Consider the following 15,294-nt stretch of genomic DNA (forward strand, 5'->3'; position numbering starts at 1 on the left):
AAAATTGGGATGAGGCAAAATTTTGGAGACATGCCAAAATGGAAAAGTTATATTCCTCGACATATGATGGATGATATATACTCCCTCCGTTCCACAATAATAGAGTCATTTCATTTTACGCACTTGTTTTAAAAAAAATAATTATAAATAGTTAAAGTTTGAGAAAAAGTAAAATAAGAAAGAGAATAATTCTACTACTGTGGAACATGAATACTTACATTAATCAAGTTGATAATTCATTCTTTGTTCCTTGACATTTTATCCCACAACTCTATAAATGCTATAGAGACTGATAGCTTGACAAATACATACCATGACATCAAATATGACTATTCAATTGAAAATGGTGGTAAAAATTGAGCAAGAAATTCAATTGAAGCAAATTCTTGCTGCCAATTAATGCATCATCAATCATTCTCGCTCTTTAAATTTACAGGGAGGAAAATGTACGTACACATGTTAGCATACCAACAGATAAGTATCACAATAACTAGCATAATTGCAATATATATTGTTCATTATACATACGCTAACTCACGTACTTAATAATATGTTGCAGAAACATTAAAAAAAAATACTAGATTAAACCAAATGGGTGCAGGGACAGCATTAGTAGTATTGGTGTGATGCAAGGGATAGTAGCAATTTGAGAGAGTATGGTCGCCGCAATGGTATATTCCGGCATCTGGTTGATGTTGATGATGACGTTGTTTATGGTGGGTGAAGTAAATAGAATTGGGGTTGAAATGGGAGATGGTAAAGGCGTGGTTGGTTCCAAGAAACTAGGCGAGATCCGAAGATGGGCATTTCCTAAAGCTCATCCATCCACCCTCCTCCTTTATAATTTTATATGTCCACTTCAGTTTCGGCATAGATTTTAAAAAATGTACAGACAATAATTGTCCACTTCAGTTTCGGCACACATTTTAAGAAATATAAAGGAAAATGAGTTGAAAAAATTAATCAAATATGAGTCTATTTTCATATATTAGGTTTATAATAAAATATGAGTATAATAAGTTAGTGAGACCGAGGAAATATATATTATGATGAAACAATATATGATTAAATACATTGGAATATTTAAAAAACTAAAATGTTGAAGATATCAAAAAATGCTTTAAAAGATTTGAAAAAAATAGAAAAGATTAAATATATGTGTGAGTGCGAATTGTGTATGTTTTATATGCATTCCAATTCTTTTAAAAAACAAAAGATTTAATATATAAAAATACATAAGATCTATGCATGAAATGTGTTTCTATTTTTGAATGCGTATAAGACTATTTAAGAAATATAAAAGATGAAATAAGGATGTATTAAGATGACAATCCTCTTTCTTGTAACACTATACCACCATTTTAGGCTATTGGATCTGAAAATCGTGTGCTTGTCATGCTGCCACGTGTAAAAACACGGAGGGGTAAAATAAGAAATTTCTAATTTTACGTTACCAGATTGCAGTGCTGTTCATTGAATATTGCAGTCTTACCACAACAATATTGCAGTTTACCGCGACTGCAATATCTAATACAGTAGACTGCAAACCCGTGTTTTTTCACGAAACTTAATCCTAGGCGTCCATAAATGAGATCTATCGGACTATATTGGTGGTATGGTGTTATCCTATCTATGGTGGCACCATAGTACACCCCAGATGAAATATGTATAAAAGATTTAAACAAACAAAAAAATAATTTTCGTATCCAATTCATATTCATAATATTTGATAAACGATAAAGAAATATGAAGATATACATAATGAATAAACAGAAAAAGGTACTAAAGCACAAGATTTTAAGAAATATAAAAGATGAAATATGTATAAAAGATTTAAACAAACAAAAAACAATATTCGTATCCAATTCAGAATATTTGATAAATGATAAAGAACTATGAAGATATACAAAATGAATAAACAAAAATATGCATAAAAGATTTAAACAAACAAAAAACAATATTCGTATCCAATTCAGAATATTTGATAAATGATAAAGAACTATGAAGATATACAAAATGAATAAACAGAAAAGAGTACTAAAGCACAAGATTTGAAATTGCATATAAAACATAAAAAAACCGCCGTTGAATAACTTGAACACGGGCCTTTGCTGCCCACGTTGAGAATTTTACCGCCGGATCAAATATGTGTATTGCTAATGTCTATATCTAAATACATTATCATTGAATATTTTGGGGGTACACTCGTACCCCTTGCTCTCACGTGGCTCCACCACTGCTTTCATATATTTCCAATACGATTAATACCTTGACATATGAAGATTTGGGAATAAATCCCAAATTTTCAACATTAAAAATAAGAGACTTAGAAGAATAAAATCGATTTTAGAACAAGAAAAATAGAACATAGAAAGAGAAAAAGAGAGTGATATCGAGAGAAAAGAGAAAAAGAGAGTGATACAAAGACTTTTCCGTTTTCTCCATTTTCCAACACAGAGGGACTCATATTTTGCAGTTTTCCAATGCCATTAATATCTGGACAAATTTACTAGTAATATATTAGCATTCATATTTAAAACATACAGTATTATGTGGAATATGTATTTGATATTCTGAGTTATGTAACCACATGTGTTATGAGTAGTTAGATAATAAAATCATATATTTAGAACATGAAGTGTTTGAGAGTCTAATATCACAATATTATATCATGAATAATAAGACAGAGGGGAAGAGAGTGATTAAGGGATACCGAAAGATGGATGAAATATAGAGATATTAGGGGACAGCTTCTTAAATACAAAAACAAGCTTATTACATGCTCCATTTGTCCCGCGTTACTTGAGGCGTTTCCTTTTGACACGTGATTTAAGAAAATTGTGTTTAGTGAGTTAAATAAATTAGAAGAGAGAATAAAGTAAGAAAAAAAAAATAAAATAAAAGGAAAAAATAAAATAAGTAAATGTTTTATTTTTAACTAAAAAGAGAATTGACTCAAGTAACTTGGGACAATCCAAAAGAAATACTCCCATGGGTATTTAGTCTCCATACTTCTTTGCTAACTATATTATGACGTATACTGACATTGGGCCGAGTGCTCACGTGGTTCGGTCAATAGTGGGCCAAGAAACATTGCCTTTGCAGGCCTCCGTGGGCCAAGGAGAAAAGGGGCTCGGCAGGTAAGTTTATGAGTAATTTTTATAACCAATATCCCAATTTAGAAAATATAGAAATTATAAATAATACTCCCTTCGTCTATGAAAATTTGTCCCATTTCACTTTTACCATTTTTTATAGTGGACCTCATATTCCACTAACTCATTCCTATTCACATTTTATTATAAAACTAATATATAAAAGTAGGACCCACAATCCTCTGACTTTTTCAACTCACTTTCCATTACATTTCTAAAAACTCATGTCCGGTCAAATCGGGACGAATTTTGGTGGACGGAGGGAGTAATTCTTTTAACCCTGAGTGAGAACCACTAATTGTTGCCCAAAATCCGACGGCTGACATTTAAATTGGTATGCAAATCCAATCGTTGATCAAAATTCGAAAACCTATAAATCTGTAAACCCTAACCCCTAAATCCCTCTTTCCTCTCCGCTGTTCCCTGCTTCCAACTGCCTTCAACTCTTGTTGCGGCAGCAGAGCAAAACAGCACAAAGCCTCACATTTTCCTAATCACTACATATACTCATTATCTATCAATTCATCGAGATGCCTTCCGTTGCTATCGCCGAAGCTCAATCCGCCGACAAGAAGAAGATCAAGAAGCACTCCGGAGTTGCGGAGATGGAGGTGGAGGACAACAATTCAGCTGAGAAAAAGCTCAAAAAGGAGAAGAAGTCGAGCAAAAAGGCCAAATTGACTGACCTCGACGATTCTAATTCCGACAGCCCTGTCAAAATTAGTAAAAAGGAAAAGAAGCGGAAGGCTTTGGAAATCGACGACAATGAGGAAGGGAGGAGTGAAAACACCTCCGAGGTGAAGAAGAAGAAGAAGAAGATGAAATTTGTGGGGGAGGACGGAAAAGAGGAGAATCCTAATGCTGTATCCAATTTCCGAATTTCGGCGCCGCTTAGGGAGGCTTTGAAGGTCAAGGGAATTGAGGCGCTGTTCCAGATTCAGGCAATGACGTTTAATACCATTCTTGATGGTTCCGATTTGGTTGGAAGGGCCCGCACTGGTCAGGTTGGGGTTCTCGACCTTTTCCCCCCTTTAATTACTAGTACTATTTTTGTTATTATTGTGCTAATGCTTTTCCTGAATTTTACCTTAGGTAACGTAGGTTGTTAGATAATCTCTGCAGCATAATTTATCTCTCCCAATTTGGCACCAAGGCCTTTTTTATAAGATGAAGTATCGAACGACTCTTTTAGCTCTATTCACGTTTAGATGGAATTTCATGTACTCTTTCCAGTTACTATTTTGCCAAAGTTTTTAACTTTAATAGTTAATGACACAATAGTCCAAAGTTATTGCCAAAATATGCTAGTCACTGCTGTCAAAGATGTATGGTAGCTATGTTAAGTTGTTGGAATTGTAACCACATTTTTCAGATTGTTGCGCACCATGAGGCTTCTAACCATCCTTTTGGTTATAGTGCAGCCCTTTTTTACTTTTCCATGTTCTGTTAGGTCAACCGCTTCATTTTACATATCTAATTTTGAGTTTGAAATCACTATCAGGGGAAAACGTTGGCCTTTGTGTTGCCTATATTAGAATCATTGACAAATGGTCCTGCTAAAGAATCAAGGAAGACTGGATATGGAAAGGCACCAAGTGTTCTTGTTCTCTTGCCCACGAGGGAGTTGGCCGCACAGGTACTCAACCAGCTGGTTGTATACCATGTTTTTTTAGTTCTTGTACAGCTGTGTTCCTGTTCTCTTTAAGACATTAGTTATATCTTTCTCAATGTTTTTTATTTTAATTTTTGTTGTATACCATGTTTTATTTGTGTTCTAGGTGGCTGCCGACTTTGAAGTTTATGGCGGAGCTCTAGGGTTGAGTTGCTGTGTCCTGTATGGGGGGTCTTCTTATGGACTGCAGCTGAATCAATTGAAAAGAGGTGTTGACATTGTTGTTGGCACTCCTGGTCGCATTAAGGTGTGGTGTCTGCTGTTATCCTTTTAATTCACTATTTGTTTTATTCGCTTAGAACAAATACTTATTATTGTGTTAACAAAACTTATCTGACAGGATCACCTAGAGAGCGGAAATATTGACTTTCGATCCTTAAAGTTCCGAGTGCTTGATGAAGCTGATGAAATGCTGAGGATGGGTTTTGTTGATGATGTTGAACTCATTCTTGGTATGAACATAACACAATTTGGTGTGATCTTATCCTTATTTGTATTTGTTAGTAATGCAAATTGGCCGATTAAACTAAGTTTTCTAATATTCATTTATGAAGGCAAGGTAGAGGATTCTAGCAAGGTTCAAACGCTTCTTTTTAGTGCTACTTTACCGTCCTGGGTCAAGCAAGTATGTATATAGTTTAACTATGCTGTCTACTCAAGCTAGAATTTGGTTGTAGACTGTCAATTTTGTTCTCTAAATAATAGTACTCTGTTTGTGATGTCAGATATCTTCCAAATTTTTAAAACCAGACAAGAAAACTGTTGACCTTGTTGGTAATGAGAAAATGAAAGCCAGCACCAATGTAAGGCATTTTGTCCTTCCCTGCACTGCATCTGCCAGAGCTCAGCTCATTCCTGATATCATTAGCTGTTATGGCAGGTTTGTGTTTTTTCTTTATCCTTTCCCTAAATTATTCTTTATTTGTTACTTTTCCTTTTCGCTAATGTCTTATCAAACTCAAGCTTACTCTTTTCAAATCCAGTGGAGGACGCACTATTATTTTTGCAGAGACAAAGGATTCTGTTTCCACACTATCTGGTGTGCTTCCCGGAGCACGCGCATTGCATGGTGACATACAACAGTCTACCCGTGAGGTAAGGAACTCTTTGGTTATATTATAATTATGAGGAATGTTATGCTAAATACCTTTTGTGAGTACCACTCATGAGCATTGACTTATTTAGTCCATGTCAACATTATTTGTTTTGTTTTATACATTTATTTTGATTCTAATACCTCAAAACTTGTTACTGATGTCATTATTATATAAATTACTTAAAATTCCAATGCTCATTTTGTTCTTTTGTTCATTTCTTTGAGCTATGGAGAAAATGAACAAATTAGGTTTGATGTTATGAGTAAATCAATCTTTGGTTTTATTATATCAGTATTATTCTCTCTGTTGATGCTTTTAATGTCGCCATAGAACAATGTTTCTCTGAGGTCAATTCTTACCATGGAGTCTTAATGAATTACTAAAAGACCTTCACATATTTTGTACGGGTGTCGTTTTTTATTAATGCCTCTTTTTGTTTGCAGGTAACTCTTAAAGCGTTCAGATCAGGCAAATTTTCTACGCTTGTGGCTACAGATGTAGCAGCACGAGGATTAGACATTGATGATGTCCAGTTAATTATTCAGGTCTGTTTAATCAGCATGTTTTTTTTTTGTTCGGCTGATGTGCTGTTCATTGCATGACACCTAAATGAGAATACTTCTTTGTATTTAGTGTGAGCCTCCTCGTGATGTAGAGGCATACATTCATCGGTCTGGCAGAACAGGAAGAGCTGGTATGTTGGTAAAATTTTGATTCATACTATGGGTTGCTGAAGTGTTATTGATCATTTTAATGTCTTTTCCAGGGAAAAGTGGTGTCGCTGTGATGCTTTATGATCCTAGGAAGTCTAATTTTGCCAGAATAGAAAGAGAATCAGGTGTGAAATTCGAACGTATAAGTGCTCCACAGCCATCTGATATAGCTAAATCAGCTGGTGTTGAAGCTGCTGAAAAAATCAACGAGATTTCTGATAGGTATTTCCCTTATGCCCTGGAGTTATCTAAACAGTAGTACTATAGCTCCCATGTTTGTAACTGTAAATTTTTCTCAGTGTGATTCCAATATTCAAAGCTGCTGCCGAAGAACTACTCAACTCTTCTGATTTAACCCCAACAGACCTTCTTGCTAAAGCTTTGGCCAATGCTGCCGTAAGTCTCCACTCCTTGTACTTCTATTAAACAGATTTTAGTTTGGTAAACCTGACAAGATAAATGTATCTTTGTTTTACAGGGTTATACCGAAATCAAGAGTCGATCACTTCTCACCTCATTGGAGAACCATGTTACTGTAATGCTCGAGTGTGGAAGGCCCATTTTCTCACCTTCGTACGTGATTGAAAAATATTTCATTTTTTTTTTCGCTGAGGAGGTTTTTTTTTCTTTTGCTGACTGTGTAATCTCTTGTCAGGTATGTTTATGGAACGCTGAGGAGGTTTGTACCTGAAGATAAGGTTGAATCTATTCAGGGTCTTTCATTGACTGCAGACGGGAAGGGTGCTGTATTCGATGTAGCTACCGAAGATCTCGATACATTCCTTGCAGGTTAGTTTGTGTTTGAAATCTGGATACTCATTGACATGCAATCTCTTTGTAATCCTAAAATCTTACATTTTCTTACTATTGATGGGCTTGCAGGGCAGGGGAATGCGCCCGGTGTGAGCTTGCAAGTGGTGACATTATTGCCAGATTTGCAAGAAAGAGCCCCGTTAAGAGGAAGATTTGGTGGTGGCGGTGGTGGCCGTGGTGGTTTCTCGGGGAGGAGAGGAGGTGGCAGGTTTTCTGGTGGTGGTGGAAGAGGATCATTTTCTAGAGGTGGTGGCAATAGAAACAGTAGATGGTGAGAAGGGAACTAACAGATGCAAAGGTGCATCAAATTTTGGTGCTGACAATGATTGAGTATATCATTTTTGTTTTGTAGTAGTTTTACAAATTTGTTCTATCAAATTTTCCTTTTCTCTGTATCGTATGCAAGTTTTTCATTTTATAGGTTCTCGACTCGAAACTATTTAATCAAAATATATTTTTCACGCTACTTCCTATTTCCTTTCTTAATACTCAGAAGTCATAATCAAAATATATTTTTCACGCTACTTCCTAATTCCTTTCTTAATACTCAGAAGTCACAACATCAATCAGTGGTAATTACAATTTATATGCAAAATGTTTTACTAATGTTTCAATTAATTACAATTTATGTGCAAAATGTTTTACTAATGTTTCAATTAAGTACAAAATGTTTTAAGTTAATAAATATTATATAAAATGTTTGATTAGTGTTGTAAATTAGTACTACATAAAAATTACTAACATCGTTACTTTTTCTTATTTTTCATTCTTTCGACTCTAATATTAGCTACAAATATTAGCCGAATGTTAAATGTGAATTGATTGTTTAATTAAATGTCCATATGGCAATGCATAAGGTATTATTTAGCGAACAATTTTGGAGAAAAATAAGAAAAAACAATAGTGTTAGTGATTTTTAGATGAAATGTACTACTCCCTCCGTTCCATAGTAATAGATGCATTTTACGCCCGTAGGGGCTTAGCGCAGTTGGTTCCGGGGGAGCAGATATTGCTACAAGGAGCTGGGTTCGAATCCCACTACTGGCGTGTGGGAGCTTCCATCTCTCAGGCACAAGTGTGAGGCCTTGGGAGATGGACTCCTGTCAGGATAATGGGTTGAAGGCCTCCTCTCTAACGGGCCGCTGTGTACCCTGATTGAACCCCCTCACAAACTGTCAGGCTGGGGTGTGGGGGCGGCTAGGGTGACCGCATCACCTTTTGCTACAAGATGCATTTTACCATTTCCGTCCGTTCCATAGTAATAGAGTCGTTTCCCTTTTTAGTAAAAGTCAACACATTTTTCCACACCTACTTTACTTTCTCTTACTTTTTTCTCTCTTCATTTCTCTCCCTTTTTCATTTTCCACTTTATTCTCTCTTTACTCAACTCACCTAACACAATTTTTCTTAATCTCAGTGCCGAAAAGTTTTGCCTCCATTACTATGGAACGGAGGGAGTAATTCGTAACACTAATCAAACTTTTCGTCCTAGTTTTCCATTTCGGTCTGTCCCACATAATTTGTCTTATTTCATTTTTACCATTTTTGGTAGTGGATCCCATATTCCACTAACTCATTCCTACTCACATTTTATTATAAAACTAATATATAAAGATAGGACTCACATTCTACTAACTTTTTTAACCCACTTTTTATTATAATTTTTAAAACCGTATCCGGTTAAAGTGATTCAAATTATTCGGGACGGAAGGAGTATTTGTTAATTTATAACATTTTGTATTTAATTGAAACATTTGATGAACAATTTTGTAGTTAGATTCCCCAACAATCATTATCGATTGTGTAATGTCGTTGTCTTTTATATTGAAATGCAATAAGTCAAAATTAATAGTAAGAAAAAAGAGAGAATAAACCCAAAGCCCAAAGGCTTAAAAAAAGCTTCCTTGCAACCGAAGCTTCGAACATCATCTCGAGCGTTCGAGATTTTCATCACTGCTTGAATCTCTTCTTGCCCTTTGCTTCTCTCCCTTCATTCTTGTTTCTATACATTACTACAATCTTACCTCAAATTCCCCAATTTCAAGCAAATTCGACATAATGGGATGGTACAGAAGATCGACAAGATTCATTTCCGATGCTTTTCGTCGCCACACCTCCGCACCCAGAATCCCCCTCCATGAATCCCCTTCCCTCTCTTCCAGCTCCGCGCCAAGAATTTCTCAACCAATTTTGAGTTTGAGGCACTCACTTGCACAGAACCAACGGAAAAGCCCTTTGATTGATGGGGCAAAGAGGTTCTACTACGTGGACCGAAACAAAGTCCACCACTTCAAACCCAGGGGATACAAACGGTGGAGTCAGAATCCGAGAATTCTGTTCTCGATGGTTTTGGTAGGTTCTGGTGTTGTAATCACTGTCTATTTTGGGAATTTGGAAACCGTGCCCTACACAAAGAGAACCCATTTCGTGCTTCTCTCGAGTTCTCTCGAGAAACAATTAGGCGAGTCCAATTTCAAGACTGTTATATCACAATACAAGGGGAAAATCGTGCCCCCTCTTCACCCTGAGAGTATTAGGGTTCAAAAGATAGCTCAGGACATAGTTGAGGCTGTGCAGAAGGGGCTGAGGAAGGAGCAGGTCTGGACTGACCTTGGCTACTCGTCTGAAAGCCTAGAGCCTCCTCAGAATGCTCATAAACCGGAGGAGGCCGTGGGAGCATTCGGTGCTGATGAGGATAGGTGGATTGCTGAGGATAAGTGGCGCAAGGAGGATGAGATTCTTGATGATGGATGGGTTCAGCAAAGTAGGAAAAAGGGTCAAGAAGTTGGGGCAAAGTCTCAAACTTCACATTTGGAGGGATTCAAATGGGAGGTTATCCTTGTTAATGATCCTACTGTGAATGCTCTCTGTTTGCCTGGTGGGAAGATTGTTGTCTTCACTGGTTTGCTCAATCATTTTCGAGCGGATGCTGAAATCGCAACAATCATTGGGCATGAGGTGGGGTGGGCTTGGAATTTATGCATTCTGTGGCTTGCCTCTTTGTTTACTCGGTGTTTGTTTGTGTTATTTGCTCAAGGGGTTGGACTTTATGCGATAGGTGGCTTGGTTCTTTGTTTACTCGGGTTTATTGAAGATATTTGTTTGTGTTGTTTGCTCATCAGGTTGCTCACGTTGTTGCGAGGCATGCTGCGGAGAATATCTCAAAAAACGTGTGGCTCACAATCATGCAGTTGATTCTTTACCAGTTTTTCATGCCTGATGTTGTCAACACAATGTCGAATCTCTTCCTAAGGCTTCCTTTTTCCCGGAGGTATTGTGTGTTACTTAGTCATTGCTATGATCAATTTGTGTGTGTTTGATGCTCATGTTCTTGTTTACTCTATTGATTCATTAGCTAAGTAGTCTATCTGCCAAATCGTGTTTTTATACAACATTGTTCGTCTCTGTTTTGTGAGTTTTATGTAAGAAGTATGTTCGATTCTGCAATCCGTTAGGCCTAGTAGTGAAAATTATTTCTGGCCTCACGTGTAGTGATAGCTGATAGGATTCTCTACATGTGGTGCTAAATTGCTGGTGGAGCTATTGGGTATTGGAATGGAGGAATCAGTTTGTGGTGTTGGTCTTAGAGCTTTCTTCAGCTCTTCATCAACCTATTTTTCACTGATTCTCAACTCAGTTTATTGATTAATGAATGTAGAAAATAAAATTGGAATCAAACCTCTTGCTCTGATTCTTTAGGCTGTGCTTTTCACCACCTGCGATAATTACCAATAATCGTAGTAGAAGCTCTGTATAACTAGGACCACCGTGTTCACTGTGTCGATTAGACAAATAATAATCACAGTTATAATAGTCACGGCCAAAATCACAATCCCTCACTGTTAGGTTGCTTTTGTCAATTCACTTAGCAGCATTAGATAGAAAAACAGAGCAGCTGAGCCTGATTACAGAACCTGTAGATGCTTCAACATAAACCTTGGAAGCTAGTTTAGCAAGCATTAGATCGAAAACAGAGTAGCTAAAGTGGTTGAGAACTCATAGCTGGCAAGCTTTCTTTGGTGGCGCCATTTCTTCCTATCTACAGCAAAACTCTTTTCACCGAATGATCTTTCACTATACTACTATTGTACTCTCCCTGCATGAAACGCAGAAGATGGAACTCAAATATCATTAGAACTCTAAAAATTGATTCATTTGTGCATTTGCCATTAATGGAGCTGTTTGCAGACAAGAGATAGATTCATGTAGGAACATTTTGATTCCCTTTTCGACTTAGGGTATAATGTCGGCTGCTTGAGATTTAAATTGTGCAGTGAAAAATGCATCATCGATGGTTCAGTAGTGATGTTGTAACATTAGTTTCATTCATTCTGCTAACATCTTTTACCTTTCAATTTCAAGTTTTGAGAACTAACCAATTATCTGTGTTACTGCAAGATTTATATGAAATATTGTCCGAGATTGGATCACTTTGCTCGATGCAAGAAAAATCATGTTTGATTGATAATCTGTTTTCCTTGTACCCGCACATGATTGCATTTTTCATTCTGCAAATCTTGTCATTGCTCAATTTTCCTTTGAAAAGTTTTATAGAATATTTGGTTATGATCTGACAGGATGGAGTTGGAAGCAGATTACATCGGAGTGCTTTTAAGTGCTTCTGCAGGGTACGATCCTCGAGTAGCTCCCCAGGTGTACGACAAGTTGCAACAAGTGGGAGGTTCTTCAGCGCTGCATGATTATCTTGCTACTCATCCTTCCGGGAAGAAGAGAGCTAAACTACTTTCCGAGGCCAAAGTCATGGAGGAAGCCCTTTCAATATACAGAGAGGTGCAGGCCGGCCGGGGTGTCAAGGGTTTTCTCTAACTTCGATCTACGTTTAACCATAGTTTTGTGACCCCTGGCTTTGGGATTGTTTTGATTTATGTCCCGTCTTCCATAATCTGGTGATTGGGATAATTTATCACCTAGCCAGAACTTGAAATTCATACTAGTATCATGTAAATAAAGCAGCAGCCTCTTCTGTTATTTCCCTATGAAGACAATATAGGGGATTTTGAATCCTTTTCTTTAATTTATCCCTCCAAAAGCTTTTAATTATGAATGAATGAATGAATAAGGTGTAATTAAAATTGCTTCTCTCTAATTGAAGTAGACAGGTTCTTTCAGAGCACCTATTTTTTTTCCCTTTTTGCCAAAAAGTTACTACTTTACTCTCTCTTACTTTTTTCTCTCTTCTTCTCTCTACCTTTTTCATTTTCCATTTTATTCTCCTTTTACTTAACTACTCACCTAATACAATTTTTCTTAATCTCCGTACCGAAAAGAAATACCTCTACTATGGAACGGAGGGAGTATATAAAAGTAGTTATTAGTTTTTTTTTTATTCACTTTCTATTAAATTTTTTAAAATTCATGTCAAGTCAAAGTGTGACGTTTAATAATAGAGAGAGTATGACTTTGGTTAAATTTTAATTGTCTTATACTCCTTAGAAAAGCATTTGGAAAAACTAGGAATGTTGGGATTTTTTTTTGCAATTATCTCGTGATGAAGTATATATATTGTATTATTGAGGGTTTTCAACAGTTTGTTTTTCATAAAGAGTCGACAAACGACGTCATTCAACTCATGTCCACATATTGCATAAAAAAAACAAATCCAAACTTTATGAATTTGAGGCACAAGGCTGAGTAAATTTCAATTTTATTTTTATCACTACATTTCTCATTCTCCAAATCGCCGCAAATGATTGAAAGCCAAGTCAAGAATTACATCGCGCGCCTAATCCACTGTTGCAAGAACTTCAGACACCTCAATCAAATCCATTCACATATCATAGCATCGCCACATTTATCCACAGATGATCGATCTTTCCTCATCTCTCGCCTCTTCTTCTACCTCTGCACAGCCTCCCACTCCCTCCAATACGCCAACAAGCTTTTCAATTTCTTCGAAAAACCGAGTCTTTACATATACAACGCGATGATCAGAGCCAATGCTACGAACATAAAGGAACCCACATCGCGTGAGTGCTTAGCTTTGTATAAAGAGATGATGGCCAGCGGTGTGGTGCCTGATTGCATAACACTGCCCTTTCTGCTAAAGGAATGCTCGAAAAGATTTGACGGCCCCACGGGCCGGGCTGTGCACGTGCACATTGTCAAGTTTGGGTATGAAGGGGATGTCTACGTGCAGAATGCTCTGATAAATACCTACTCGGAGTGTGGAGGTTTGGAGGATGCGAGGAAGGTGTTCGATGGAATGCCTAATAGAGATGTGGTTTCGTGGAATTCGATGATCGTTGGGTGTTTGAGGAATGGGGAGGTTGATTCGGCTTTGGAGTTGTTCAAGGGAATGGAGGAGAGGAAAAACATCATCACTTGGAACTCGGTCATCACGGGTTTGGCTCAAGGCGGGCGGGCGAAGGAGGCTTTAGACGTTTTTCATGAAATGCAGAACTCGGAAAATGTGGTCCGCCCGGATAAAATAACTGTGGCAAGTGCACTCTCGGCGTGTGCTTCTCTTGGCGCCATTGATCACGGAAAGTGGGTGCATAGTTACTTGGAGAGAAGTGGGATTGAATGTGATATGGTGATTGGGACAGCCTTGGTAGACATGTATGGGAAATGTGGTTATGTGAACAGAGCACTGGAGGTATTCAACGGGATGCGTGGAAAGGATTTCTTAGCATGGACGGCCATGATTTCAGTTCTAGCGCTTAACGGCTATGGAGAAGAGGCTTTTGAGGTATTCGAAGAGATGGTAGCAGCTGGAGTGAGGCCAAACGCTGTGACATTCGTTGGTTTGTTGTCTGCCTGTGCTCACTCCGGCCTTGTACAGAAAGGCCGTCAGTGCTTTGATTCAATGAAGCGCGATTACCACATAGAGCCGCAAGTTGAGCACTACGCTTGCATGATTGACATACTTGGTCGAGCCGGGCTTTTCACTGAGGCACAAGATGTTATAAACAGCATGCCAATGAGGCCAGATGCTTTTGTTTGGGGTGCTCTACTTGGAGCTTGTCAACTCCATGGAAACGTTCGCCTAGGCGAAAAAGTAGCAATGCTCTTGATTGAGTTGGAGCCTCAGAACCATGCTTACTACATCATTTTGTGTGATTTATACGCGAAGGCCGGTAGATTTGATGATCAGAAAAGGATTAGATCAATGATGAAAGGACTGAATGTGAGGAAGACTGTTCCTGGCTCCAGCATGGTTGAAGTTGATGGTGTTGTGTGTGAGTTCTCAATTAAAGGATCACCTGAGATGCCAATCTCGAACTTGCAAAGCGTGGTGGTTCTCTTAAGCAGCGAGATGAGTAGAGAAGGTGATGTATGGTTGTCTCAAGATCCTAGTTTTCCATCCGAGGACATTCTTCATCGTTAACATAGTAAGAGCATGGGATTAAAATTCAGATACATCTTAATTTGGCTTTATCTTTGGTTTCATCTATTTCAAATTCCTGATTATTGGATGAAGCAAATGCATGACTTGTTGAAGATAAAGTTTGTCGAGAAGTTCATTCTGAGGAAGATCCACATACTATCTTAGCTCCAGCTCAGTCTATTGTGATTGAATGATTCTCGGCTGGATAGATGACATGGAGTGTGCTGCATAATGCTTTGGAGCTGTTTGTCACGATTCATGGCCGTTATACCACTTACCCACTTCATGTATCAGATTGTTTACGGCATAGCTAGACGTGTTCCAGACTCTGTATATATCTCTCTGTTAATTCAATCAAATTATCTCTATCAAGCTTTCTTGTAATGCCTTATTTCCATCCTTTAATTTCTGCTCCTTTTCTCACATCTATGCATTCAATAAGCTGTCTTCTGTCTATAATCTATATTACTTGATCGGTTGATCCTGATTATAAATT

The 15,294-nt window shown here is 37.6% G+C and overlaps 2 protein-coding genes and 1 pseudogene across 3 annotated transcripts; all 3 read left to right on the top strand.

Annotated features, from left to right (window-relative positions):
• The first annotated feature begins 3,552 nt into the window (after positions 1–3,552).
• LOC125216537 (DEAD-box ATP-dependent RNA helicase 7-like) lies at positions 3,553–7,916 on the top strand. The gene is made up of 14 exons (XM_048118276.2): positions 3,553–4,159; positions 4,657–4,791; positions 4,934–5,074; positions 5,168–5,279; positions 5,382–5,452; positions 5,553–5,707; positions 5,811–5,922; positions 6,368–6,469; positions 6,558–6,618; positions 6,691–6,859; positions 6,937–7,033; positions 7,116–7,210; positions 7,293–7,426; positions 7,520–7,916. The coding sequence occupies exons 1-14, from the start codon at positions 3,686–3,688 to the stop codon at positions 7,723–7,725; spliced, it is 2,064 nt and encodes a 687-aa protein (XP_047974233.1). The 5' UTR covers positions 3,553–3,685; the 3' UTR covers positions 7,726–7,916.
• Positions 7,917–9,314: 1,398 nt separating this feature from the next.
• LOC125215445 (Peptidase family M48 family protein) lies at positions 9,315–12,511 on the top strand. The gene is made up of 3 exons (XM_048116865.2): positions 9,315–10,408; positions 10,573–10,721; positions 12,028–12,511. The coding sequence occupies exons 1-3, from the start codon at positions 9,509–9,511 to the stop codon at positions 12,275–12,277; spliced, it is 1,299 nt and encodes a 432-aa protein (XP_047972822.1). The 5' UTR covers positions 9,315–9,508; the 3' UTR covers positions 12,278–12,511.
• A 554-nt stretch (positions 12,512–13,065) lies between these two features.
• On the top strand, positions 13,066–15,182 carry LOC125211716 (pentatricopeptide repeat-containing protein At5g66520 pseudogene; annotated as a pseudogene). The gene is made up of 2 exons (XR_016136539.1): positions 13,066–14,802; positions 14,892–15,182. The product of XR_016136539.1 is annotated as a pentatricopeptide repeat-containing protein At5g66520 pseudogene (transcript).
• Positions 15,183–15,294: the final 112 nt, after the last annotated feature.

The sequence above is a fragment of the Salvia hispanica genome, chromosome 3, assembly GCF_029641045.1.
Source record: "Salvia hispanica isolate PSC_SH4W2 chromosome 3, Shi_PSC_v1, whole genome shotgun sequence".
In the NCBI taxonomy this organism is placed as follows: Eukaryota; Viridiplantae; Streptophyta; class Magnoliopsida; order Lamiales; family Lamiaceae; genus Salvia; species Salvia hispanica.